The sequence below is a fragment of the Peromyscus maniculatus genome, chromosome 12 (genome assembly GCF_049852395.1).
Source record: "Peromyscus maniculatus bairdii isolate BWxNUB_F1_BW_parent chromosome 12, HU_Pman_BW_mat_3.1, whole genome shotgun sequence".
Taxonomy (NCBI): domain Eukaryota; kingdom Metazoa; phylum Chordata; class Mammalia; order Rodentia; family Cricetidae; genus Peromyscus; species Peromyscus maniculatus.
Window position 1 is genome coordinate 25041901 of NC_134863.1, and position 26939 is coordinate 25068839.

A 26939-nucleotide genomic window follows, 5' to 3' on the forward strand; every position below is an offset into this window, starting at 1 on the left:
AGGACATGTGATTGCTAGGCAGCTCACAGCCTCCTGTAACTCTAGCTCTGGGGGATCCCACCTACTCTTCTGGCTTCCAGGGACATCCACCCACCCACCCCCACATGAATAAAAATAATTCAAAATAAAACTCCAGTTAGACATGTATTCGGCTTCTTATTCATTTATTTATTTATTTTTGGGTTTTCTAGACAGGGTTTCTCTGTGTAGCCTCAGCTGTCCTGGAACTCACTCTGTAGACCAGGCTGGCCTGGAACTCACAGAGATTTGCCTGCCTTTGCCTCCTGAGTGCTGGGATTTAAAGGCGTGCACCACCACTGCCTGGCTTTGACTTTTTTTTTCTAATTTGCTAAACTTTTGTTTATAATTTCTGTCTTTTTACCTGATTCTTAGCATTCTCTTATCTTTTTTTCTTTTTCTTTTTTAAATTACCTGTGTGACCATGTGTCTGTGCAGGAATATGTGGGTGTGAGTTCAGGCATCCATTTATATACATGTCTTCTTCAATGATTCTAGTATTTGAAATCTTACCTGATTTGCTGACTTTCTTTCAAGAATGACTTGTTTTCTAGTATATTTGTAATTTTTTTAAACTGCAATGTCTTATTAGAAGTTTTCTTTGTTGTTTGTTTGTTTTTGGTAAATGACAGAAATTGGTCTGGAAGTATGTTCACATAGAGAGTGTTTGCATGGTTTTGCCGGGTTCCTCAAGGCATTATCAGGGTCACTCCTCAGCTCCCCATTCTTCACTGATATGTGGAGGGGTGGGGTGCTGCGTACCTCTTTAAATCACCTTTGTAAAGATACAGTCTTTTTTAGTGTAGTCACAAGACCCCTCTCGAGCACACCCTCCACTTGAGGCTTGGATCGTGTAGGGAATGTCAGTCTGCACACCCTCAGGAGATGGCTTTGGGCTGATAGACTTGGATTGTGATCGCTTTAGCTTCCCTCTGAAGCCGAGATGGAAGGGTCAGCTTTCCTTGCTGTCCCTCTGTGGCTTAGTTCCTGTGTCTTGTCCAGGGTCTAGTCCTTCTGACTCCAGCGTGGCACAGTGGTTCCGCTTTAGTCTCCTGGAGAGTTTACACCGTCTACCCCCTGCAGCCCCGTGTCCATCAGAAGGTTAAGGCTAGAGATGTTGAAGAAATGCCAGCTTCAGTTTTTCTCACCTTTCTCTGTTCCTAGTCTGATTCTTTCCTTATTCACCAGCTCAGAAGTGCGTTTAGGATAATTTTTTTTATAGCTATTTTATTCAGCATTTTTAGCTGTTGATCGTGGCAGGGTTATTGAGGACATCGCAGAGGACTATTGTAAGCCTTGCGGCTTTATTTATAGCGTGCATCTTTCCGTTCTTACATCTTTCTGTAGTCTGCTCTCAGGGAGACAGTATGGTTCAATGTGAGCTGTGCTCCATCTGCCCGTGGCTAGTCTTTTCCTCCAGTGGAATTCCTGCAGCTGCTTGGGGGTCTGAGAATTCCACTCCTATCATCTCAGGAAGGGGCTATCACTGGGCTTCTGCCTTTTTTTTTTTTTTTTTTTAGGCTCTAATGGAGCTAAATTTATTATCTTCCTTTCACTCCTGGCTTCCTAGCCTTGGGGCATCCTTCTGACTTTCTGCAACTCCCTTTTTTTCTGATTTTTTTTGAGAGTCGTTTTTGTTACTGTGCACAGTTAATCAAGAGGGTAGAGAAAGCATCCTCATGCCTCGGTACCTCTTCACCTTTTCTGGGGATGCCAACTGCCTCCGAAGCAGAGAAAGAAGAGTAAGACTAGCATTCCCTGTGGGTCACTGCCATTCATAACCTTAGGGACTTCATGGCTGCCTCTGGTTCACATCCAACTTGTAGCTTACTGTGGGCCGTGCCCATCAAGCTGAGACCCCAGAGAAGCCCATGTGCCTGAGTGACTCCCCTCCCCTCCAGGGAACCTCTGTTCATTATCACCTCCAGGAAAGAGAACCAGAGCATGAACAGTCATTCTCAAGGAACTGGCGGAGGAAATAATCCCGCCCCCCCCCCCCCCCGAGAAAACTCTCAGACTCTCCTAGGGCAGTTTGTGTACTCCCCTCCCAACCCACCTCAAGTAACTAAGCCATTGGTCACGCTCCTTGTTATTGAACCCTTGAAACATGGCCAGCAAGGGGCTGGAGAGATGGCTCAGTGGTTATGAGCATTGGCTACTTTTCCAGGGGACCTGGGTTTGATTCCCAGCACCCACGTGGCAGCTCACAACCATCTGTAACTCCGGTCCCAAGAGATCCAATGCCTTCTTCCGGCCTCTAAGGGCACCAGATGTGAAAGTGATATACAGATGTACCTGAAGGCAAAACACCCACACACATAAAGAGGGCAGCAGTAAAATATGAACTGGACTTAAATGTTTAATACAAAAATTTATTGCTATTTTGATATTTCTTATATCAAGTTCCTTTTGGAATGATATTTTGAATATGTTGAATAAAATAAAATATTTCACATACATATATATTTTAAAGTGGCTACCAAAGTTAGTTTTGTGGATTGTGGGTTTCTCTCACTTAATCCTGTGGGCAATACTAATCTAAAAGATAACTTGTTCTTTTTGTTTCTTTGTTATATTTAGATACAAATGATTTTTCTGCCTGCCTGGGTCTCTGCTTATCAGATGGTTTAACATTTTTGCCTTGGCTTATAAACATAGAAATGACTTCATTCACTTCCCACTGAGAATTTCCCATGGTTTCACAGGCTCCAAGCCTAAGCACAAAGAGAAATATTCTCAAATAAGGAAAATAAAAATGGGGGGGGGTATAAAGATTTAATTTTTCAATTAGTGTGTGTGTGTGTGTGTGTGTGTGTGTGTGTGTGTGTGTGTGTGCAGTGCATGTGTGTGCAGGTGCCCTTGGAGGCCAGAAGAGGGTGTCAGACTCCCTGAAGCTAGAGAGCAAGGATTTGTGAGCCACTCAGTGTGGTGCTGGGCTGGACTCCAGTCCTCTGCAAGAGCAAAAAGTTCTCTTAACTGCAGAGCCATCCCCCCAGCCCCCCAGATGGAGTTTTTAAGAAGTCATGAAGTTGGCGATAACCTCCAGGGGTCCACTTGGGGTGCTGAAAGTTTCTTCATGTTTACTTTTCAAAAGCCATTGAGTTTCCCCTGATGTATTTGCTTGTTATTGCAGCCACCACAAGGAACCATTGGACAGAAAGCAACAACACTGAACCCCACACAGGAAACACTCCCTTTTATCAGAGTCAAGGGGACCATTCAGGTTCCAGGAAGGGAGTGACAACTCAGACTGCCAGAATGAGCCGCAGTTCTTCAGGAGCCCCAGAAAACCCCTCTTTCCTACCTGAGACAAGTGCTGAGGGGAGGAACAAGTCTTCCAGCCGAGGAAACGTCCCTGTTCTGCATGCCGGACGCTCGCCTGAGATCACCACGACCCTGACCGACGACGGCAGCTCCTCGTGTGAGTGTATCATGAGGTTCATTTATATATGTCCAGTCCTAGAAAACACATTTTCTGCCTCCTTCCCACCCCACCCCCACATCCAGAGCGACTGTGCCCATTTAGGGGTTCTGCATTGGGGTGTATCAGGCAAGTCCTCCTCAGGGCCAAGCTTGTAAAGTCAGACCAGCAGGAGGTGCAGATTTGCCCGACATCCTAGCGGGTCCTTTGACATCTAGGCTCCAAGGCAGTCTAAATCCATACCACCTCCCTCCTCCCGGGCTCCCGCCACGCAGTCGCACGTCCCAGGGGTGGGTAGGGAAGGATGGCGAGGCTTTGTTTGTGTCGATGGAGTTTGACTGGTTCTTGCTACTCCAGTCTACACAGTGGGTAACTTAATATTTTCAGCGAAAGGCTTCAAAACGAGGCCGCAGTCCTAAGAGTACAGCTCAACCTAAGAGCAAAGACAAAGAAAAGTAGCGCTAATTAGGCACACGCCTACGTAGCAACGACGAGCCTGCTCCCCCAAGCCTTCCAGCAGCCCGGTGAGGCCGTGTTGTTCCCACTCTAAGGTTTTGGAAACTGAGGCTCGGAGGCTAATTAACCCAGCATGTGGAGAGCAGGCAGCGGGTTTCCAAGTGAGGAGAGCCCGAAGTCCGTGTGTTGAGTGAGTGGGCCCTCCAGCTCAGGAATGGGGTGCCCAGTGTGAGCGAAGATAAATGAGAGAGCAAAGCACGTGTGGGCTTCCTGTGGGGCATCAGTGCCCGAGTCCTCCCTGGGAGAGTTACAGAACAGTGGGCAGGACAGCTAGCTCTGTGGAGGGTCGGGACAATGATGGTGTACTTTGCAAGCTCGGCAGTTTCGACGCGGTGTGCTGGGAAGACTCGCCGAAGGGTTTTGCACAATGGAGTGATGGTGTTAAAACAGTTTGAGAGAGGAGCCAGCCTCTAAGATGTCTAATATGGGAGTAAAGGGGACCTGAAGTGAGCTGAGCCATCCAGGTAGACATCTAGGCAGCAAGCGTTGACCAGGTGAAGGTGTTGAAAAATCGCTTAACAAAGGAGGGACAGGGGAGCCCACCAAACAGGCGCAGAAACCCTGGATTCAGTCCCTGGCGCCGTATAAACCACATGTGTGATCCCAGCATTCAGGAGGTGGAGGCAGGAGGATCAGAAGTTCAAGCTTGGGCTGAAGAGATGGCTCAGCGGCTACAATCACTTTTCTACAAGACCCAACTTTGCTTCACTGCACCCACATTGGACAGCTCACAACCACCAGTACTCTAGCTCCAGGGGATTCAATGTTCTCTTCTGGCTACCATAGGCACACACACCCACACCTAAAAATAAAAACAGATCTTAAGAAAAAAAAAGTTGCTAAAGTCATCTTTGAATTTGAGACCAGCCTGTGCTTCGTGAGACCCCACCTCAAAAACTAAAATTAAAAAAAAAAATGATCCTAGCACTCAGGAGGCAGAGGCAGGTGGATCTCAGTGAGTTCAAGGCCAGCCTGGTCTACGTAGTGAGTTCCAGGACAGCCAGAGCAACATAGTGAGACCCTGTCTCCAAAACAAAAACAAAACAAGAGCTGTGTCAACCAAAGGGAGGTTGATAGTTGGTGAAGACCTCAAAGAAGAGGTTGAAGCCATCGAAGGTGACCTTCTGGCTTCATAGCCTTGGGACAGGTCTGACTGGGGGCACTCAGCTCTGTAAGGGAAATGTATGAAGGTATTTCCTGTTCCATCTGTGAATGGAGACCGCAGAGCTCAGAAGTCCAGCATGGGATACTCTCTGGTTTGCCTGATTGTCCAGTGTGGGGAATTCTGCATACATTGAATTCTGGGACATTCTGGGACCCTTTATGGAAAGTGAGGGATAAGTCTTCAAGGTCCAACACTGATCTCTAACTCTAGATCGTCTAAGGCTTAGCATCAGAGAGCTCCATTCCTGGTAATTTCTTTCCCTGGTGAGGGCCACTGATGAGGTCAAAAGACCGTCTTTGGTTGGTGGTTTCTCTTGAAGTTCATTTTTCCTAAAATGAATGATTCTTCCCGCCTTCTCCTCACGTCTGTGTGTTTCATGGAAGCCGAAGTTGAGCCCTCTAGAGGTAATGAGACATTTGGAAGCCCGCTGGTGGGATTTTAATTGTTATTGTCTGCCTTTCAGCCTTGGAGAGCTTCCCCCAGTCTCCCGACAGTTCCAGGTCAGAAGGAAGAATCACCGTCCCTCAAACCGAGAGTGGAGTATCCCCGGACTTCCTGGAGAGGGCCAGGGAGCTCCCAGAAGAAGGGACTGTGCATACACAAGTGGTTGGCACTGGGGTGTCCAGCCAAGCCTCCCTTCCTGCACTGGAAACTGGGAAGCCAACCGTGCTCTTCCAGAAGAGAAATTCATCAGGCCAGGAGCACTCTGGGCTGCAGTTCTCTTGGACCCAGAGTCGACCACCTCCCTCAGACCATCCCTCGTGTGAGTATGCCTGTCCCCAGTTCACCCTTCCAATGTCACAATAACCCCAAATCGATGTGTATAACTAGCTGGTTAAGTACTGTGTCAGGCCAAGAGGGGAAGCAAAGAAAGATTTAAAAGCCATTCCTTCCACGTCAAGTGCTTTGGGTGGAAGTACAGTCTATGCAGTTTATCTCAGTATTGAGGATCATGCTCAAAATACGTTTTAACTGTATATGGAGGGAAATATCAGCCAGTTTGGTGGCTGCTGTGTCCCCCACCTCCTGTCCCCTTCCCGTCCCCCCTTCTCTATACACACGTACAACAAAGGTTAAGTGTGACAGATATGTGTGCTTACAGAAGAGGCCACGTGCCAGGGGGCTTGAATGAAGCGGGAGCCGGACACCGTTATACCATTTGATTAGCAGTTTGAGTTTCGTTTGTTTATTTTCGAAAAAGCAGTTTCTTTGATAGCAGAGAAAATAGGTCCGTAATTTTTCCTGGCATTGTTTGGAAAGAAACAGCCTACCCAGTACAGGTGTTTGCACGGCTTTCGGTCGGCGCTATGGCTGCAGAGAATTCCCCTGTCCCATTCCGCCATGCTGCTTCCTGTGCGCCAGCCTCGGCGAAGCCATTCTGTTCCACAAGCATTTCTCCTCTCTGCTAGGCCTCTACGCCACACGCTTCTCCAGCTTGTCTGAGGCCTGCCTGCCTGCCTAGAGACCGCCGTCCTCCCGAGGACACTTCTAGAGCAACGTTCAGTAGTTAAGGATTGGGGGCTCACATGTGCCCAAATTCCCCCGGGAGGCACATCCTGCCATGAGCCAAAGAGATGGTGTGAACTGCCCCTCTGTGTGCTGTTCAGGTTGTTTCTAGCCTTGGGCTGTGGGAAGCAAGACAGAGTGGCAGGATTGGCACTTTCAAGACCCTTTTAAGTCAGAGAGGTTTTTGTTTTGTTTTTATTTTTAAAAATATATATAGCATTTTATATATTCTTTGAAAATTCCATGCATGCATACATATTTCAATCATGTTTAGCCCCTCCCATAATCACCATCCAACTCCTCCAGACTCCTCCCAGATCACCATTTCCTAACTTCATGTATGCCCACCTTCCCTCCCTCCCTTCCTCATTCCCTCCCTCCCTCCATCCCTCCCTATGAATCCGTCCTTGCTGCCCATAAATGCATGGCTGTGGGGCCACCCACTGGAGCATGGTCAACCTACCAGGAACCACACACCTCTTAAAGAAAACTGACTCTCCTCCCCAAGCAACCATCAGCTATCAATAGTACCTCAGCTCAGGGTGAGGATTTATGTGCTGCTCCTCCAACCATGAAGGCAGAGGCTTCTTAAAGTATTCTGCAAGACTGGGAGTTTGCATTTATGCCATCAAAGTAAACACCGAGCCCAGAGGTCTTCTCTGGACTACCCATGGAAAGGGCCAGTCTTCTCGCATAGCCTTGCCGTGTACTTCTGGCTGTCGGGTGTGGACAGAATCCATGGTTCATGTTTGCAGGGGATTGCTTTTTAAGATGGTTCGTAAGTGGCTTGGAGAGACTCAGTGGTTAAGAGTCTTTTCTGCTCTTCCAGAGAACCCATATCAGGTGGCACACTGAAGTTACAACTGTCTGTAACTCAGAAGTCCTCTTCTAGACATACACAAGTACATGCACACAAACGTAGACATCTGTGTAAACAACAACAACAAAAAAAATCTTTTAAAAAAAGATTATTCATGAGCATTAGTTGCATTGGACAAAAGCTATGATCCTGGGCAGCCTGAGTTCTGTGGCTTGGTGGTTTACAACCAGCTTTGCTAAAAGGAAAAGAAGCATTTCCAAGGGATGTCCACTGTGGTTCTGGTCAGGGTCATTTAATATTAATAATATACATTAAACCTAGTACTGTGGTATATTCCAAAGGAGTCCACATTCCTAACTTTACTGGACCGGACTGGATCCTCATCTGTTTGTTTAAAAGGTAACTGACCCCCATAGTCTTCCTTTTTGTTTCTTTTTCTTTTCTTTTCATGGAGTTTTTTCTACATATGGAGTTCCTAGCTGTCCTGGAACTCCATATGTAGACCAGGCTGGCCTCGAACTCACAGAGACCTGCCTACCTCTGCCTCCTGAGTGCTGGGATCAAAGGCGTGCACCACCATGCCTGTCTCTGGCCCTCATTCTTTGAGTAGTTGTCCTTCAAGAGCAGTGATTCTCAACCTTCCTAATGCTGTGACCCTTTAATTCAGTTCCACGTGTTGCTGTGACCCCCAACCAGAAAATTTGCTGCTGTTCTGAATTATAATGTAAATATCTGTGTTTTCTAATGGCCTTAGGTGACCCCCTGTGAGAGGGCTGTTCGATCTCCCAAAGGGATCACAACCCACAAACTGAGAACTACTGTTCTAGAACCTTCCATTTCTAATGTTTGGAGTTTCACTATCTTTCATAGTCCTGGAGTCTTACTGAGGATGTCTCTCCCTTGGTGACCTGGGTGATCTGTTGTAGGTAGAGTCAGGCCACCCTCTAAAGTGGCCACTGAAGAGGACTTTGGTGCAGAGGACATACCCTACCCAGCACCTGAGGCCCCCAAAAGAGGAAACAAACTTCTGCTTTGTTTTTAAAGTTAGCCTGGCTCCTTCCGGCCTACCAAGCAAGCTCTGTCCACCTCTCCTTCTACTGAATGGAAATCCTGAAGGTCCTGCTGTCCCTTTCTGAGTCCATGATACAGGATACAGGCATGCAGGCAAGAATGCCAAAGGAGACCCAGCAGGACCTGTCGAGGCAGGCTTGGGGTCAACCTGCCTGGCTGGCCAGCTCAAGACAAGCCATGGAGTACCCGGTCGGGGGTGGTGAGGGGTTTCTAGCAATGAGGCCTAGGGAATAACCTAATACTCAGACCAGTCAGGTTGGTGATGCCCCTCCCAGGACGTGCACACAGGTGACAGGCTAAGGATGTGGCAAGGGATCAGCTGGTCTGGAAGGGGGCAACACTGGGTGGCCCATACACACTCAGGCTGTCAACTGCGCCTCCTGACTGCCACCTGGCTACACCCTGGCTGAGTTTCTGTCAACTCGACACAAACTAGGGTAATCTGGAAAGAGGGAACCTCCATTGAGAAGATGCCTCCATCAGATTGGCCCGTAGGCAAGTCTGTGGGGCATTTTTTATTTTTAATGGTTGGTGTAGAAGGGACCAGCCCACTGTGGGTGGCTCCACGACTGGGCAGGCGGTCCTGGGTTCTATAAGAGAGCAGACTGAGCAGGCCATGAGGAGCAAGCCAGTGAGCAGCACCCCTCCATGGTTCTATTTCAGGTCCAGCCTCAGTGATGGACTTTTTTACCTAGAACTTGAAAACAAACTGTTTCTTGCCCGAGTGGCTTTTGGCCAGTGTTTTATTAGGAGCACCAGAGCACAGACTAGAATGCATTGTTCAGTGCAGTCTCTTCCACACCCTGAACAGCCAGGGGTTAATCTGTTTCTGAACAGAAACTGCATCTTACAGCACCAAAGCAAGTCCAGGAAGATGAGCCAGGGGTTATAAGAAAGACCAGAAGGCATTGCTCTCCACCCTCTCCTGCTTCGGCCTCTCTAGACTTTCCGTCCTCTCTTCGACGATCATATACTGCTGTTTGATCACAGGGTGGGGGTGGGGGTGGGGGTGGGGGTGGGGCTGTCAACACAGCAACACATGGCAGGGGTGAGGGTGGAGGGGAGGAAGCTCTTCCCAAGGCAGAAATGTGTATGTTGAATTGTGTGAGCGCGACCACAATTGAGCACTAAATTTAGTATGAGCTTCCTGGAAATGGGGGCACAAAGGGAAGCAGGGTGGAGCATACGATTGTTGTTGGACAAAGTAAGCATACGGTTCACTCCATAGGCACGAATGTTTCAGGGGGCAGTAATTCCAAGAGGAATATTGACGTAAGGAATCTTTCCATTTCCGGTTTGTGAGAATCGCGCTAATGTCCTTTGAAGGTGACATTTTGTAAGGCTCAGTAAGAGCTGGGGCATCATAATGGGTCTTGACTTATGGAAGTCTTTCCTGTGGGCAGCTGAGCTGATGTGGTCCAGGTAAATTGCTTTGCGGTGATTTCGCTTTGTGAAGGGAGAGAACATTAATAACTTGGAAGATTTTGGATTCTGTCTGTCTCGTTCTAACACCAGCTGCCTCGGCTATTCTTCTGGGAAGTTCTGGATAATAGTCCAGGCTGAGCAATGAGATGATGCCTGAGGCTCTGGGGTTTGGTCCTGTGACTGGAGAGCGACTCGTGTGAGCAGGGCCTTCTCTCCATGGCCCGTGAGAAAGAAAGACTAGGAGCTTGGCTCGGGCCTTGTCCCAGTGGGTGGGGCAAGTTTTTAAATTTTTTTTAAAGATTTATTTATTATGTATACAGTATTCTGCCTGCATGTGTCCCTGCAGGCCAGAAGAGGGCACCAGATCTCATTACAGATGGTTGTGAGCCACCATGTGGGTGCGGGGAATTGAACTCAGGACCTCTGGAAGAGCAGTCAGTGCTCTTAACCACTGAGCCATCTCTCCAGCCCAAGTTTTTACATTTTTATTTATATTTTTTATTTGATTGATTGATTGATTGATTGACTGTGTAGGCGAGTGCACATGCTACAGTGTGTTTGGGCCAGAGAATAACTTGTAGGAGTCAGTTCTTCTCTTTCCACCTTGTAGGACACAGGGATTGAAGGCCTGTCAGGTTTGCTGAGCCATCTCACCAGCTGAGTTTTCCTTCTCTCTCTCCCTCCCCCTCTGTCTCTCACTCTGTCTCTGTTCCTTCCTTCCTTCCTTTTTTTTTTTTCTTTTTGCCTTTTCTGAGGTTCAAACTCCGAAGGTTTCCCATTTTTGAATGACTGCTTCCTGGGAGCCATCCAAGAAGGGTGATCATCCAGTGATCACGATGCCAGCTTACTGATTCAGAAGTGTGATGTGTTTCCTCCTAGCCGGTGCAGCAGGTGCCCGTGTGGGATCATAAGCATTCCCTTCTTTATCAGAGGCACTGCTTGGCAGAAGCAGTTACACACCTTTACCGTGAGAACTAAGTGAGATGCGTATATAAGGCACTTAGCACAATGCCTAAGGCATTGCAATTGCTCACTTCAGGGTAGCTGCTTGGCTGAATTTTTTTTTAAATTTTATTTATTTTATGTTCACTGGTGTTTTGCCTGCATGGATGTCTGTGTGAGGGCGTCAGATCCCCTGGAACTGGAGTTACAGACAGTTGTGAGCTGCCATGTAAGGTGCTGGGAATCGAACCCGGGTCCCCTGGAAGAGCAGCCAGTGCTCTCAACAGCTGAGCCTTCTTTCTCTCCAGCCACCGCTGGGTTTAGTTTTGAGACTGGGTCTTTGTAGTGGAGGTGGGCCTGGAACTTGCTGCGCGGACCAAACTAGCTTCCAGCTCATGATCTATCTTCCTGCCTCACCTCCCAAGATTGCAGCATGTGCTATCATGCCCAACCATGATGAGTGGGGTGGCAATGTGCTGCACAGCCCTTGGGGGTGTGGGAAATAGAGCTGGTTTCCTTAGTGACTCAGCTTTGGTGTGAACTTTGTGATTGTATTTCTGTGGCCATTTATTTGCTAAACTTACCAAAATGAGCAGGCCTGGGCTTTTCAAGCTGAATCCAATATAATCATCACAGTAGGTTTTGTTTTTAAGGTTTTGTTTGCAGTTGCATGTATATGTGCCTTTTTTTGAGGAGTTGCACATGAGTAAAGGTACCCTCAGAGGCCGGAAGAGGGTGTTGGACCCTCTGGAGCCAGAGTCTCACAGACAGTTGTGAGCCACCCAGTGTGAGTGCTGTCAACCGAACTCAGGTCCTCTGAAGGAGCGGTAAATACTCTTAATGCCAAGTCATCTCTATCCCCCCACCACTGTGTTTTGGTGGGAATATTGAACAAATGACAGAATGCAGTTGATTCGAAATAAAAATGCCTTTCAAGTAATTTGGAGACCATTTATGGGACCTATCTCTATCACTTCTCTCTTATAGAAAAGTGGCTTTGGGCTTTTGTTTGTGTTCCAGCAGGGTGGATGCCTCCGCATCCACATCTTTCTAATCCGTTATCTCTGTGGATAACCCGGGCCTGTGACTGTTTCCGTTAAGGTCCAGTAACCCACACAGCAGTCTGTGCTCCTGGTGTCAGGGGGTCTATGGTTTTGCGCGAGAATTAAAGGGACCCTTTCTTTCTCACACTTCCTCTCTAACTGTGTCTAAAATCTGTTTGTGCTTTTGGCCACAACTGCACGTAAGAATGGTCTTCAAAGAACGGTTTATAATGGCAGCTTCCTTTTTTTCCCTTTTTGGAGCCGTGATTGACAGCTGGAAGCCTTTTGCGGTATAGGTCTAGACAGCTCTTTATTGCTGTCGGCTTCGAGTGGAAAAGAAAGGAAAGCACCTTCTTTCTTTGCCTCCACTGTTTGGCTCCCCAGGCTTTCCTACACCTTGTTCTTGCCTTTAACAAGGACATCTTGTGGTGCTGGGGTTTGAACTCGGCCTCACGCATCCTAAGTGAGCTCTCTACCACTGAGCGGCATCCTTAGCCCTTGGCGTTGGGGCTGCGAGGTACCTTCCAGAGGACAGTTCTTAATACCTTTGGAAAGTCTCCCTGTGGAAGGGAGCTCTCAGCCAGATATCTATGGTGAGGAGCAGATTGTGCATTCTGCCAAAGGCATGTAACTGAAGTCTTGAGGCTGTTGACAGCTGTCTGAGGGCCGGCATCTGTTTCACTGATCAGAAAAAACTGTTCCCAGCCTAGTCTTTGGTCTCCTGGAGTGCCCTCTGGAGTTCTACACTGGTCTGAAGACATCTCTCTAAAGCTCAGTGAGATGAAGTAACTGCAATAATGAAATCTGTTTGCTTTTAGGTGAAATTAAATAAAACTCCCCGGAGCCATAATACATTCTCCTGTTGGTTAGTAGTTCTGCAGATGAATGTAGTTTGAATGGTTTCTCAAAGCGTCAGCTTTATGGTGGCCATGATGTAGGGACTAATAAAGAGCCTTTGGTGGTGACCATGTTGGGAACTACTGTCCTAGGCCAGTAATGTCTTGACTGTGTTCTGTAGAGCCTCGGTGCTGGCTGAGTGGCTGTATACCCCGTACTGGCTCACACTTGGTTCACAAACTGCTACGGACTGGATTTTAGTCTATGAGAGCATTTGAACAAAAGGGATCCAGTGCTAAAAAACAAACCAGCAGCCACAGTCTTATCACGGTGGCCTGTACGGTGGAGTTCCTACACTGTGGAATGCAGTGTCTCTCTAGAAAACAAGACAAATTATTTCTTTGTCTGAGATTCTCCTGTCTTCCTTTTCGCTTGCATAGAAAATGTAACTTGTGCATGGTGAGCGATCTGACTGTGTCTGTAGCCAGCTCTGTGGGATTCAGAACTGGTGAGGAGAAAGAGAAGGAGGGACCCTGGTCGCACTGGTGTGTATCAGCACGATACAAGTGTCTGCTCTTCAGATTCACACCCATGCTATTCAGATTTACGTATCAAGTGTAATAAGCATCATTTGTACCTAGATAGAATCCTGATTTTCTTAGCCATTCCAGTAGTTCTGAAGCACACTTTCTTCTCTTTTAGCTTCTGGAAGCATAAAGAATTTTAACAACTCCACTGCCCTCCAAAGCCCATCAGTCACCCAGACAAAGAGTACACATGTCACCAACACATTCACTAATGGTGTCCCAAGAATGCTCCGGTCTTTGACTGTCAGCATGGAACCTACAAATGAGACAGAGAGCTTCCCTGAGCACTCCAGAATTGCCATAACTTCAGCCTCAGTCCATTCTTCACCCTCTGTGGTTGACTCAAGGACACACAGCAGACTACCTGAGAGTCTGGGAGATGGAGAAGGCATGGGGCCATCTACAGAAAATGGGTTTGGACTTCCATCCGTGCACTGGCAAAGTGACTCCCACAGTAAGTAGTTCTCCTTTATTTGACTTGTGGACATTTTATAGAGTTGGATGTTCTGAGGGGGGTCTCCTCAAGACCATTTGCAGTCTCCAAGGAAAAGTGTGTCCTCAATGACATCAGATCCTTTCTGCCATGTCACACGATTGCATTTTGATCTTGGGGTGTGGACAAGTGCCATTCCTCAGATGAGAACACCAAGACCTGAAGGGCTTAAGTAAAGCAAACACAGCTTACTGAGCAGAGTGGAGACCTCAGCCCTGGGGCTCTCACGGTTCAGCCCATCTTCATCCTATAATGTCATCTGCAAAGTGAGATGCTGGCCTGCTCTTTACAGCTGGCTTCAGTGATTTTGTGTATAGATCATCTTTATAAATAAGTTGTCAGGCGTAAATGTATTTCCCAAATCATAGTTTGGCTTATTCCTTATAGTTTATTTTATTACACAGCAGAAATAGAAGAACGTTTATCAGTATTCCAGCTGTTGTTTTAGAAAAACACTCCACCTACAATATTTGTGAACAGTGAACTTTTTGGATGTCAGGACTCCTTCCTTGAGCTACTTTTCAAGGGACAGAGAGAAATACTGAAGCCTATAAATTACTGTTTGCCCATGCTGCCCTCAGGTCTCCTGTTCACAGCTTTAAGTTTTAATATTATTATATTGCTGACATCTAATAATTTTTTTTAAAAATTTAGAACATGGTGATGCTTGTAAGGTGACCCATATAAACACTGTCCAAGATTCCTTGGCAGAGGGAAGCTTGCCTCAGAGGAGATGCCGTCTTAGTTGTTAAGCATCTTTTCCAGGTCCACTAATGACCACCCCCCGCACCCCAATATCTTACAGCCTTTGGAGGACATCAGCTTGCCAGCAGCTCGGAAGCAGGAAATGGAAGTGCTGTACCTCTGACTGAACTGGCGTTTAGGTCAGTTCCCTCCATTGATGGTGGAGAGCACACAGGACAGTGGTTCCCCACCAAGAGCAAAACATCTACAGCTCCAGCAGAAAACTCTGCTTTGCATCCAGAAGCTGGGAGCCCTCGGGCTTTGACTCAGTTCTCACACACTGCACAACAGCCCCAAGGTGGGAGCTCAGGGTTGGATGGGAAGAGTTCCTCAGAGTCTTCATCCACGTCTTCCTCGGAAAGTCTGGATTCTGCAGCACCACGTGGAGGACACTCAAGTGAGTTCTTATTGCATGGAAGTCTACCGCAGGGACTTAGGATGTGTCTGGTCCTTTGATCTTCTAAAGCCTGCATTAGGAAAGTAATTTTCCTGGTCGCAGGCCATTCTCTTAGCTGGTTACTACAAATATGCCTGCATGTCCCACCCTTTTTAATCTGGTACATCTCAACTCTTTTTCTATGGTGTATGTATATGCACACACATGTGGGCGGGTGCCCAAGTGCACATGTGTAAATGGAGGTCAACCATCAGCCTTCGGTGTTGAACCTCAAAAGCAATCCACTTTTTTAGACAAGTCTGTCCCTTAGACTTGGGGATCACGATAAGGCTGGCCCCGTGTCCCTCGCGTGGAGCTTCCAGGAGCACGCCGCCATGCTCGGCTTTTTAATGTGAGTGCTGAGGATTGAACTTGGGTCCTCAGGCTTGCACGTCAGGTGCTTTTGCTGACGGAGCCGTCTCCCCAGCCCCAGGTCTAAGGAGCTTTGGATGCCGCCTCCCCTTCTGTCATATAGAACTTGGGGCCCTCTGTGTCCACACCCTCCCATGGTATATAGCCTGCCCCAAACCCCAATGCCTCCTAATCACAGGACTTCTGGACATTTCCTGTCAAAGCAATCATACCATACATGGCCTTTTGTGTATTTAATTTCACACGGCCTCAGGATTCATCAAGCATGTATCTGTCCTTCTGAATAATGTTCCATCCCCTGATTATTAATATTATTAATAATATTATTAATATTATTAAAGTGTCCCTATGATTGTTTGGGGACACTTTATATGGAGACGTGCTGTTTTGGAATTATCAAGTTATATACCAGTATCTTTTTGTTATTGTTGTTTGAGACAGGGTTTCTCTGGGTAACAACCCTGGCTTTCTGGAACTCATTTTGTAGACCAGGCTGGCGTTGAACTCAGAGATCCACCTGCCCCTGCCTCACAGGTGCTGGGGATGAAAGGTGTGCGCCACCACCACCCAGCATCCATGCTATTTTTTGATCCATGGTGACTGACACTCCACAGGCCAGGCCCTGAACTTGCCACCAGCTTCACTGATAAAACTCTGATTGTTATAATGTATCACCGAGCAAAAATCCAGTATTCTGGATCCCTTGGCTGGAGTAACAGTCCTTATGGTGACATTCAGGACACCCAAACAGAGAGGTGTCAGCCCTCTGGTCGCAGGTAAAGAGCCTCAGAGAAGCCTCTGGTTTCCAGTGGCCCAGAACGTGAGGCTAAAAGTCCTTGTCCCTGCATTTACCTCCCCTCTCTTTCCTGTAGGCCCGGAAGAAGATGGTGCGCTGCTGAGTGACAGCTCGGACCTGGCAGAGAGCACTTCCGTGGTGCGCGCCCCGCACACGTCTGCGATGCTCACCCGGGGCAGGGAACGCACGCTGCGGTCCCTCGGCCTCTCGCGCGCCGCCGCGACCCACCCAGCGCGCCCCACTCCGCGTGGGAACGTGACGGAGCACGCGGGCCTGCTGCCCCGGGCAGCTACCCTCGGAGGTGCGTCTTCCCACGGCCGCCTTCCTGTCTGTAGATTGGCTCTCAGCCCTGGGGTGGTTACGTTGGCTGGCAACCGGAAAAAGTAGCTTACGGCTTGCTCATTAGGAACCTTCGGGGTTCTCTGACCGCAGAAAGCGCCCCCACCCCCCATCGCCTAGTGCTTGCTTGAGGTAGATGGGGTGACAGGTTTAAAATAGAGGAGAGAGCAGTCACTGCGGAGAAGGCCATCTCCCGGGAAGAAATACCTCATTACACAGAGTGGAAAGTTGGGAGCCTTTTCCTTTTTCCATTTGATAATGGCAATAACTGTTTGGGATCTTGGGCGCCTTTCCATGGCAATTTACTTTTATTGAAACATGACGTGAAGAGGGGCTTTGGAAACAGTCCCTATTTTTAGGCTCTGCACTTCGCCTTTATTCCCATGTATGTCACTAGCGCTGGTCCTCACGGGAGGGATCTGCGCTGAGCCGACCCTGGCTGGTTTAGCCTCCAGCATCGTCTTGACTGAGAATGCGTACCAAGAGGAATCACCTCTCGGAGGCAGTGTCTCCCGCACTTAAGTTCGTGGATAGGACGCGAAGAACGTTTTCCAGCGCTTGTCGCAAAGACGTCTTGTTTACTTGACCAACTTTGTCTTTTCTCTTCGTAGTCACTGGACTGAACGACGGTCAAGAGCCCGGCTCAGACTCGGAACAGAGGACATCCGGTGACCACACAGACCACGCCTATGTTTCGTCTACTTTCACCAAAGGAGAACGGACATTACTGTCCATCACAGAAAACTCTTCCTCCTCAGACTCTGGCGAGAGCTCAACCTCTTATATTAGGATCTCAGACCCTCCACGCTTGGACTTTTCTTCTTCTCAGGCTCAGACTAAAAGAAGTAACGTGTCCTCCTATGATGGCGAACCTGCTCAGTCTTCCACCGAGTCACTGGATCTGCATACATCCCACCTTCCATCCCATACATCCACCGTTAATGTGCCAGACACCTTGGGTCTTGATGCCAGCACTCAGTCTGTTGAGGACCCCTCTGAGGCGGCCCCTTCTCCGCTCCCCTCAGTGTTACAACCCCACCAGTTTCCGTCAGCCTTACCATCAACCGGGTCTCCCACACAGCAGCTGAAGTCTACCTCTGAGCCAGCCACACCTTCAGCATCCTCCCCGTCACCTTCACCCATCTCCTTCGTGGTGTCAACCTTTGCCCCGCACTCTGTCCCGCAAACGACCGTCCCACATTCATCTTCTCCCCTGATCCCACACAGGGCAAGGGAGCCACGTGTAACTTCAGTCCAGATGTCAACAGTGGTATCCCCTGTAGTGGTGTTCCCCAGTAACCAGACAGCAGACCCCAAGAACCAGAGCACCCCACAGCAAGACAAAACCGTCACGGAAGCAAAGTCACCAAGCCTGGCGTCTCTGCCCACGGACTCTACCAAACCAGTAACGATGAGCCTTCCTCCAGGGACCCCTTGGTCCCCAGCCTTAATGGGGTTCTCCACAGAGCCAGCCCTACCAGCCACAAGCACCAGCTTAGCCCAGATGTCTCCAGCTTCGACGTCTCCCATTTCCCAGACGACTCGCTCTCCTGTGACCAGTCCCAGCACCCTGTCAAGTACAGAAGCTTTGACCCCAGGGGCTGTCATTGTGCCCACTACCCCTGAGGAACAGCACCTGCCAACCAACCCTGAAATTCTAGTGCTGCAAACCTCAACAGAACAGGCCGTCACCACAGAAGGGACCCGGGTGCATATGGATCCTACCACTCACTCTACCCCACTGACCACTACTCCCACATCGGCAGAAGTGACCACAGAGCTGGGCCAGGCAGAAGAGGCCAGCCCAGTTTCACCTTTTCTCAGAACATCTTCACCTCAAGCTACAGATGTTTCTACAGCCACAATGTTGACTTCCGAATATACCACCTTGGCTGCTCAGAGCCCCGCACAGTCACCAACAGCTCTGTCGCCTCCAGCCCCAGGTAAAAGCATCTTACAAACACACACACTGACCGTCAGGCCCTGACCAGCACTAGAGCTGCCAAGGGCTGGGGGTCTGTGTGAACGTGCAGACGTGGCTAGTGTTTGAAACAATGTCTGTCCTACAACCGAGAACGACTCTTATTGAAATACGAAGCATGAAGTATGGGCAGTGTGGGCCTAATTTTCTCCTAGTATCCCCCCCTCTCCAATTTCCATGATTCTTTCTGAAGAAAGAGGAGAGAGGACACTTGGGCCCTGTGTGACGTGCATAGAGGCTATAACCGTTGCCTTTCATGCTCTGTTATTGTCCAAGCTTTTTAAGCGTATCTTTAACTCATCTGAGGTCAGAGCCAGGCATAGATGTGGGTTTGGACAGTGGAGAGATTGAAGAGGCAGTGTTAGCGGGACTAGGATGTGGAATGGGGGTAGAGCACTCGCCTAGCGTGTGCACAGTCTCCAGCAAGTTCTCCAGCACCACCCAAGAACAAAGAAGCTCTCTAGGTGGTCCGTTAGAGGTAGAGCTGAATTGAATGCCTGCTCTTCAGAGACAGTCCAGAGCTTCCAAGCCAGTCAGCTCAGGGTCTTTCAGGGTCAAAGGCTTCTCTCCATCCAGGGAAGCCCAGAGTTCTTTGTCCCCTTGATGTTAGTTGGTAACCAGAGGATGTGTAAAAACAAAAGGATGTTCAGCAAACCTCTCCCCAGTGTTTCTTTACCTTGTCCATAAGATTATCTGCACAGCCGCGTTGAAGGTGCCGGTATAAGGAAAAGAAAGCTAACCCGGGGCAAAGAGAGGTAGAGGCAGGAAGTGGTGTTCACAGGGCACTTGTAGTTGACCCAGACTCGGTGAGGGAGAACCACCGTTGAAGATGGCAAGATGGACGCCATCTTAAGTAAGAGGGAGAGGAGGAACTGCTATGGGGCGGCTACAGCAGAGAGCTCAGTTAGTGGTACAGTCTCCGGGAGTCAGTGAAGACGAACCTGGGGTGCAGGGTCAGAAGCCATCCCCACTGCTAGTCAACGGTGCCCCCTTCTCAGCCATCCGAGTATGTCCAAGAAGTGAAAGATGAATCACTTCTCCAGAAAAAACATCTTCATTTCCACTGGCCAATACGTTCAATCCCAGGTTCACCAGACTCCCTGAAGGCAAGGGTTTAGTTGCTACAGTTCCTGTGGGTGGGTGTCTGCAATACAGTCACTGGAAACTACAGGATTATGTAATGGGCACCACATTTAATCATATAGATAGAGGCTCTGCTCACATAGGTGATGCTGGGTGACAAAGTGTGGGGCTGGAGAAATGACCCATTGTCTGATTATAGAGGGCATGGTGTTCTTATTCCCAGTACCCACACCAAGCAACTCACAACCACTTGTATGATTCCAACACCAGGGGATGCAATACCTTCCCCTGGCCTCCAGAAGCAGTGCGCCCACGTGCTCCTGCCCATCCCCCACATACACATAATTTCAGAAAAGCAAATTTCAGCCATAGCTGTGAAGAAGAGGACTGCCCTGTCTAGAGCAGCCCATTTGTTTCAGCTTACTCTTTGAAGGTCCGACTTCTGTTTTCTTTCCCTTGTTCCCCAAGGATTTCCTCCCTGCAAATGATGATGCCGTTTTGTAGGCTTTGGGCTTTTCTAAGAGTGTTTCAAAACCCCCAGGCATTTCACAGCTGGAGCACGGCCCTTTTAATGACATAGAAGAAAACAGGGTGTGGGCATCATGGGGCAGGGAATGAATAAGAGGCCAAGGCGACAGTAGAGTTTAACCACAGAGGCCCCCATGACTTCAGATGGGGCCTGTTTTTGTATATGGAAAGGAAGGGCTGATGGGACACCTGTGACCCTAGCACTTGGAAGGCAGAGACAGGAGGATCAGAAGTTCACTGTCGTCCCAGTCTACCTAGGAGTTTGAGACCAGCACGAACTCCATGAGACCCCGCCTCAGACAGTAAAGAAAAAAGAAGAGGCTTGGGCAATGTTTAACTGATAATTTTCCAGATGGTGTACAATCTGTGGAGGAGGCCAGGTTCAATTTCAAGACATCTGGAAGCTGAACATGGTGGTGAATGTGTATAATCCCAGCGCTTGGGAGGGTACCAAGTTAGGTGGGCCAGGGGTTCAATGCCAGCCTGAGCTTTATAATTAATTTGAGGTCAGCCTGGGCTACATGAGACCATCTCAAAATAAAACAAACAACAAAAAGCATAGCAACTACAAGTATATATGTTTCAAGATTTCCAGATAAAGGTTTCTATAGTTTTGACAAAATCCAAGAGAAGAAGTAAGCCGTGAGTATGTATTTGTGTAAACACAGAGTAAATCTTGGAGCAGGCAGGATAAATTGAGCAGGGATTCTTTCCACCTTAAAATGTGTTTTAAGTAGACATTTTAAGTAGTCTAGTATCACAAAGGCCATAGAATTATCAGTCCTGCACTGACTGGCTTGCAGGAAGCATTGAATGTGCTTCTTTGAATTTGGGGATCTAATTATCTAACACTTAACATGAACACACACTAGTATCAGTGCCCGGCTTCATCACCTCTGTCTTCAAACCTCTTGGGACTCTGTTCTATTTTAGTGGTGTGATTTTTCAGGGCAAGCAAACGAACATAGGCAGGAAGCAAACATTAGCTGTGAGAACGAGATGTTTACCGGGGCCGCTCTGACATGTCTGTGTTATTCCTGCGATGTGTTCAGTCAACAGCTGTACCGTGAACCCCTGTCTTCATGATGGCGAATGTCTCGTGGACCTCACCGGTCGTGGGTATCGATGTGTGTGCCCACCTGCCTGGCAAGGGGACAACTGCAGTGTGGGTAAGAGAGACAGGGACATTTATTATGATGTTACCGTGGGTTGTCGGGCTATTCAGTAAGATCCTTTTTCCAGGGTGGACAGCGAGTACTGTGCTCACTGAGGACCGAAGTTTGGGTCCTATCATCCATATCAGGCAGTTCAAAACTGCCTGTAATTTTAGCTCCAAAGGAATTAGATACCTCCGGCTTCTGGGGGCACCTGCACTCATGTGTTCACATACATATACATAATTGAAAACAACAATTTTTTTAAAGAGCCTTTTTTCTTCTAGAGTGTACTCAGGTAAGATTTTTAGTTTAATAGCCTCCTTGCTTGAGTGTTAGCATGCTTGTGTGTTGTATATGATAATATGAAGGACCACAGCATGATACAAACAAACTCTTGACCTGGTTCTATTCCGTAGCTTCTCTACGCCCCTGCAACACCCGACCATCTGAAGCTCCCTAAAGACACCTACCCTTCCCTGCCTTGGGCATCTACTCTGCTGGTCCCTCAGCTTGGAACCCTAGCCTACTCCCAAAATCTGCTTGTTGAAGTCCCGTTAGTCTTATTTATATTCAAATAGTATTTAAAGCAGTCTTGAATTCTCCCCTGCATCAAAGCCTACTATTTCTGCTGCGTGTGTCTTTAATCCCAGCACCCAGGCACCAGAAATAGTGGGATCTCTGTGAGTTCAAGGCCATCTTGGTCTACATGGTGAGTTCCCGGCCAGTCAGGCATAAGAGGATGAGACCCTGTCTCAAAACAACAACAACAAAACCAACAACAAACAATAAACTAGATCTATGTTCAGCTCTGTACATCCAAACCCTGTCTCATATTCTAGTTAATTCTTCATATGGCTGCCTCTGCCCTGACCGGTAGTCGTCCCCTGGAGGACAGGGTGGTTTCCTGCTCTTCTTTTGCCCCACACGCCACAGAGTGCCACTTGGTTCTCAGTAGGCACCGGATTATAACTCTTTGTCTGCCGCCCATCAACATGCTCTCCTTCTTTGTCCTCCGCAGATGTGAATGAGTGCCTCTCCAGCCCCTGCCCACCCCTAGCCACCTGCAGCAATACTCAGGGATCCTTCAGCTGCAGATGCCCAGTCGGGTATCAGTTGGAGAAAGGAATATGCAATCTGGGTAAGAGAGTGAACTCTATCTTGGCACTTCCTGTTTTTCTTCCTAATCACAGCCAATGTTTTTTTTCCCAAGATATAAAATGCAGAAATATAGAAGGAAGTGAAGCACAGTGCCTGTTATTCTAATACTTTTCTTCAGAGTTTGTTGATGTACGTTCTATTTTTACAAATTAAATTCAAGATACATCCGTAAGTATATGCAGGTTACTAAAAAGCACAACTATCTTAATGCCTGTGTAACAGGCTCATGTGTGTATAACATTACTTGCTCAACCATTTTACCCTGCAGTTAAGGAAATAAAAAGACCCGGAGGATATTCCGAGTACATAGTTGTTTTGTTTTGTTTTTGCAATTTTAGAGTGAGCACAGAGTAAAGTTCTGATTGCCCTCTGTGTGCACACATTCTTCTTGTTTTTAAAAGTGGTCCTCAGGTTGTTAGGCACAGACATACATTTTGACACAGCTGCTGCTGGAATCGGTCCGCCATATTGGCCTTATTTTGTTCCTCATTTGGCAGGTCTGTAGCTAGAGTTTTCCTGTCGTGCCCACAGTCAGGACAAATCTTTGTCACCCGCCAGTCCCACAGCCGCTCAGACCCAACCAAGTAAACACAGAGACTTATATTGCATACAAACTGTATGGCCGTGGCAGGCTTCTTGCTAACTGTTCTTATAGCTTAAATTAATCCATTTCCATAAATCTATACCTTGCCACGTGGCTGGTGGCTTACCGGCGTCTTCACATGCTGCTGGTCATGGCGGCGGCTGCAGTGTCTCTCTGCATCAGCCTTCCACTTCCCAGAATTCTCCTCTCTCGTTGTCCCACCTACTTCCTGCCTGGCCACTGGACAACCAGTGTTTTATTTATTGACCAATCAGAGCAATTTGATATACAGACTGTCCCACAGCACAGGTCCATGGAGCTTATTGGTTTTAAATTCATTCTTCATCTTACAGGTTAAAAAAAAAAAAAAACATATCAACAAACCCAGTGAGAACTAAGGTTCTCAAGAGAGGCTCCGCAGCCAAGCTTGGGTCACCGGGGATGAGTCCCAGTTCTCAGGCTGCAGTTCTTTCTGTTATACAAGAGTGTGTTCGCTATAAGAACATTCTTGCACACAGGGTGTGACCCTTGTTAGGTTGCTGAACTAATACCTTGCTTGCTGGAGAAATTCGAATGAGAAATACAGTTTCAAAGCTGTGGAAAGAAACTAGGTGAAATGGTCTGCCTTTGAGTCAGCTTTGGCTGCCCAGTGTGGCACTTCATACATGAATGCTCAGTCAATGTTTTTAGAGAATGGATACCTGTGTCTTCTGCAAGTGTTGCCTGCATGAATTCCTATTACCCAGAGGCAGAAAGGGCTTCATAAGGCTGACACTTTCCTAAAATAAAAATTTTGAAAATTGTTTGAAATACAGGAATTGAGCGTTATTTCAGAAAGAAAAGAAATCTACAGATACAGACATGAGTCCAAGTCAAGAATTGTTCTTATTGTAATAGTTGATATGCATTTGGGTAGCCTGGTTCATGTAGCCCCACCCTGTAGGGAGCTAGAGGAGAGTGTGCAGTCAAAGGATGGAGATGGGGATACTTTCATTTTATTTTGTGTTTTGAAGCCCTGTGGAAAGTACACCTGCCAGGTTTCAAGTGCCCGGCTTCAGGCTCCCAGCTACCACCTGCAACACATAGCCAGAACCTCTTATTTCCTCATCTGTAAAATTAGATTGCAGTCTGCTCCACCTCTCACTCAAGGTTTTGGGAATGTCGAATGAAATGACCTGTTTGAGCAAGCTCTGAGTGTGGTAAAGAGTGGTCCAGCTGGGAGGCAGCATCCACCAGACTGGATGCTATGAAAGCCGACTGCTCTCAATGCAGAGTAGTTGTTATAAGCAGTTAAATTGAGATACAAATCTGTCGTGGGCCAGTGAGAGGGTTCAACAGGTACAGGCACTTGCTGCCAAGTTTGACCATCTGAATTCGATTCCTGGGATTCACATGGGAGAAAGAGAGAACCAGTTCATGCACGCTGTTCTCTGACTTTCACACGGGTACTTTGGCACACGCACACACATGCACGCACGCATGCCCAAAGCACACACAAAGTAAATAAATGTAGTAATTTTTTCCAATGCCTGTCTTAAAGCTAGATGATGTAACTGCAGCCGTGGAAGTTGTCTTGAGTACGCTAACTATATTAGAAACACGGACACATCTGTGTCTTTCCACAATGTCAGAATTTATTGAGGAACAATGAATTCACAGGCTACTTCAATTTCATTTGCTATAATTTGCCAAGTTATTCTGATTTCCCTTGATAGCTGGCCGTTGGCAAGCGTAGGTTCTTCTATTCCAAATTGAATTACTAATATTAACTCTGAGATTAATGACATTACACATCACAGTGTGTGTGTGTGTGTGTGTGTGTGTGTGTGTGTGTGTGTGTGTGTGTGTGTGTAGGTTATAGAATGGCCGTGAAAGGGTTAAGGTGGCAGACAGCTGAGGCCAATGAGAAGAGAACTTTAGTTTTTACATCAGGAATCCAGTTGGAGAGTTGCTGAGGAGCGCACTGGGCCGCTGCTGGGCTCAGGCTTCAGCTGGGGCAGATGAGTTCTAGAGGAGCAGGACTGTGGAGGTGAAGCACAGGCCCGTGGAGGTCATAGGCATGAGGTCCTGTGCAGGACTGGGTCCAGATGGACAGAGGGACAGGGAATACCATGTCAACAGTGGAGACTGAGCCGAGCTGAAGCCCTATGGAGAGTCAGGCCGTCCCTGTGCATTCTGGGTGGTCAGATGCCAGGTTGCTGGGGGCAATGCCATAGCATGTCAAGTTTCACCTCTTTATGGGGTGCAGAAAAGAGTGTTGCAAACTTCCTTGGCGTGTTTCATAAGCTTTAGGGCCTTGCTTTCCAATAAGTTTTAGTAAGCTGTATACTCATACAGAAACCCAATTTAATTTGATATATTCTTGCAAGATATTTATCAGTCTGTGCCCCGTGGGTGGTTCTGGGCAGGAGGGAGTGTCTTTGTTCACAACATGAAGTGGAGTCAAATGCAGCTTGTAAAATGGAGTTACCCAGGCAAAGTGTAGGCTGAAAGTCACGGTTTTTACAATAACCAGCAACTTAAAGCCAAGCATAGCGTCCTCTCCACAGAGGTATAAATGCCTTCGGCAGCTGGGCGGTGAGGCTCACACCTTTAATCCCAGCGCTTGGAAGGCAGAAGCAGGCAGATCTCTGTGAGTTTGAGACTAGCCTGTCTACACAGAGTGAGTTCCAGGACAGCCAGGCCTCCACAGAGAAACCCTGTCTCAAAAAACATACATACATACATACATACATACATACATACATACATACATAAATAAATAAAAAATAAATAAATAAATAAATAAATGTGGGTTGGGGATTTAGCTCAGTGGTAGAGCGCTTGCCTAGCAAGCACAAGGCCCTGGGTTCGATCCTCAGCTCCAATAAATAAATAAATAAATAAATAGATAAATAAATAAATAAATGCCTCAGCCAAGCCCTTCTAGGAAAGAGGACAGGGCTTGGGAGAAGGCAGGCTCTATTTCTCAGGCTAAAAACAGAAGGCACATCCAGAAAACTTCTGTGTGCCCAACCCTTTCCCTGTGCACTTTTCTGTAGGGAGAGTCTGGATTTGAGCTTGGGCGTGTGAGACATGAGGATGACCGGGTCAGGCGACTGTCCTGGAAGCTTGTGTGCAGAGTGTCCCACAGGCTGCACAGATGGGAGGGACGCACTTCAGTTGTGTGGACAGCCATCTTTCCCTTTGCAAGCCACTTGGCTCCATTGTTCGTACACGTCACAGGAACATGCAAATTAGAGTGTGCTGAAATGCCTTCGCTTGGCCCAGAGTGTTTTCAAAGAGCGGCCTGCTGTTCAGAAAGAGTCCTAAGCAGCTGGCTTCACTGAACTGGAGAGCAAGCGAAAGGATGTTAAATAAGGATTAGGGGCCTTAGACAGTTAACTCTAAGATGTTAGATGTTTTCCCTGGCTCATTTGCTGGCCTCCCTCTTAATTCAGCATGCAAGGTTTCCAGGCTAGAAAGGCCTCATAGGCCTCTGTGTTTCGGGTTATTTTTTTTTTTTCCATCCAGAGGGAAAGATATATGAATTTAATATAATGAAAGATAAGAGCCAGCTTTAAAAAAAAAAACAGGCTGTGCTGATTTTTGGTTGTCTGCCCATTTTCAAGTCTCATTTCCCTTAGTGCCAATCAGCACAAATTGGTGTTAACTAGGATTTCATTTTATGAGTGAAATAGGCTTTAAAAATGGGGGTGCTTTCCCCATTTCTGGGCCCAGCCATGTTTCTAATGAGGGTTGTTTTCATTGTGTGGCTGAGAACGGTGGAATCTTGAGCACCTTGGAGCCTACACCTACTCCACATGTTTGCCCTGCTTCTTTGTCAGCCCTTGGCTACCTTCTCGAAGAGGAAGGTGTGGTCTTCACCCTCAAGAAGAGCACACAGATTGTCCTGGCGGGGAGTGAAGCTGGTCGTCC

At 47.7% G+C, this 26939-nt stretch overlaps 1 protein-coding gene and 1 non-coding gene across 4 annotated transcripts in view; both read left to right on the forward strand.

Moving 5' to 3' along the window:
- The window catches only part of Heg1 (heart development protein with EGF like domains 1), a 79835-nt gene that overhangs the window by 19631 nt on the left and 33265 nt on the right, over positions 1-26939 (forward strand). For all 3 annotated transcript variants that reach the window (XM_015993390.3, XM_042259214.2, XM_006974542.4), the window contains exons 2-9: positions 3152-3439; positions 5584-5883; positions 13467-13805; positions 14650-14985; positions 16269-16493; positions 17143-18474; positions 21176-21292; positions 22299-22418. In XM_015993390.3, coding sequence (XP_015848876.2) covers positions 3152-3439; positions 5584-5883; positions 13467-13805; positions 14650-14985; positions 16269-16493; positions 17143-18474; positions 21176-21292; positions 22299-22418 — 3057 coding nt within the window. The remainder of the gene's footprint in view (positions 1-3151; positions 3440-5583; positions 5884-13466; positions 13806-14649; positions 14986-16268; positions 16494-17142; positions 18475-21175; positions 21293-22298; positions 22419-26939) is intronic.
- Positions 25816-25890, forward strand: Trnaa-agc (transfer RNA alanine (anticodon AGC)). The gene has a single exon. It is a non-coding gene; the product is annotated as a tRNA-Ala (tRNA).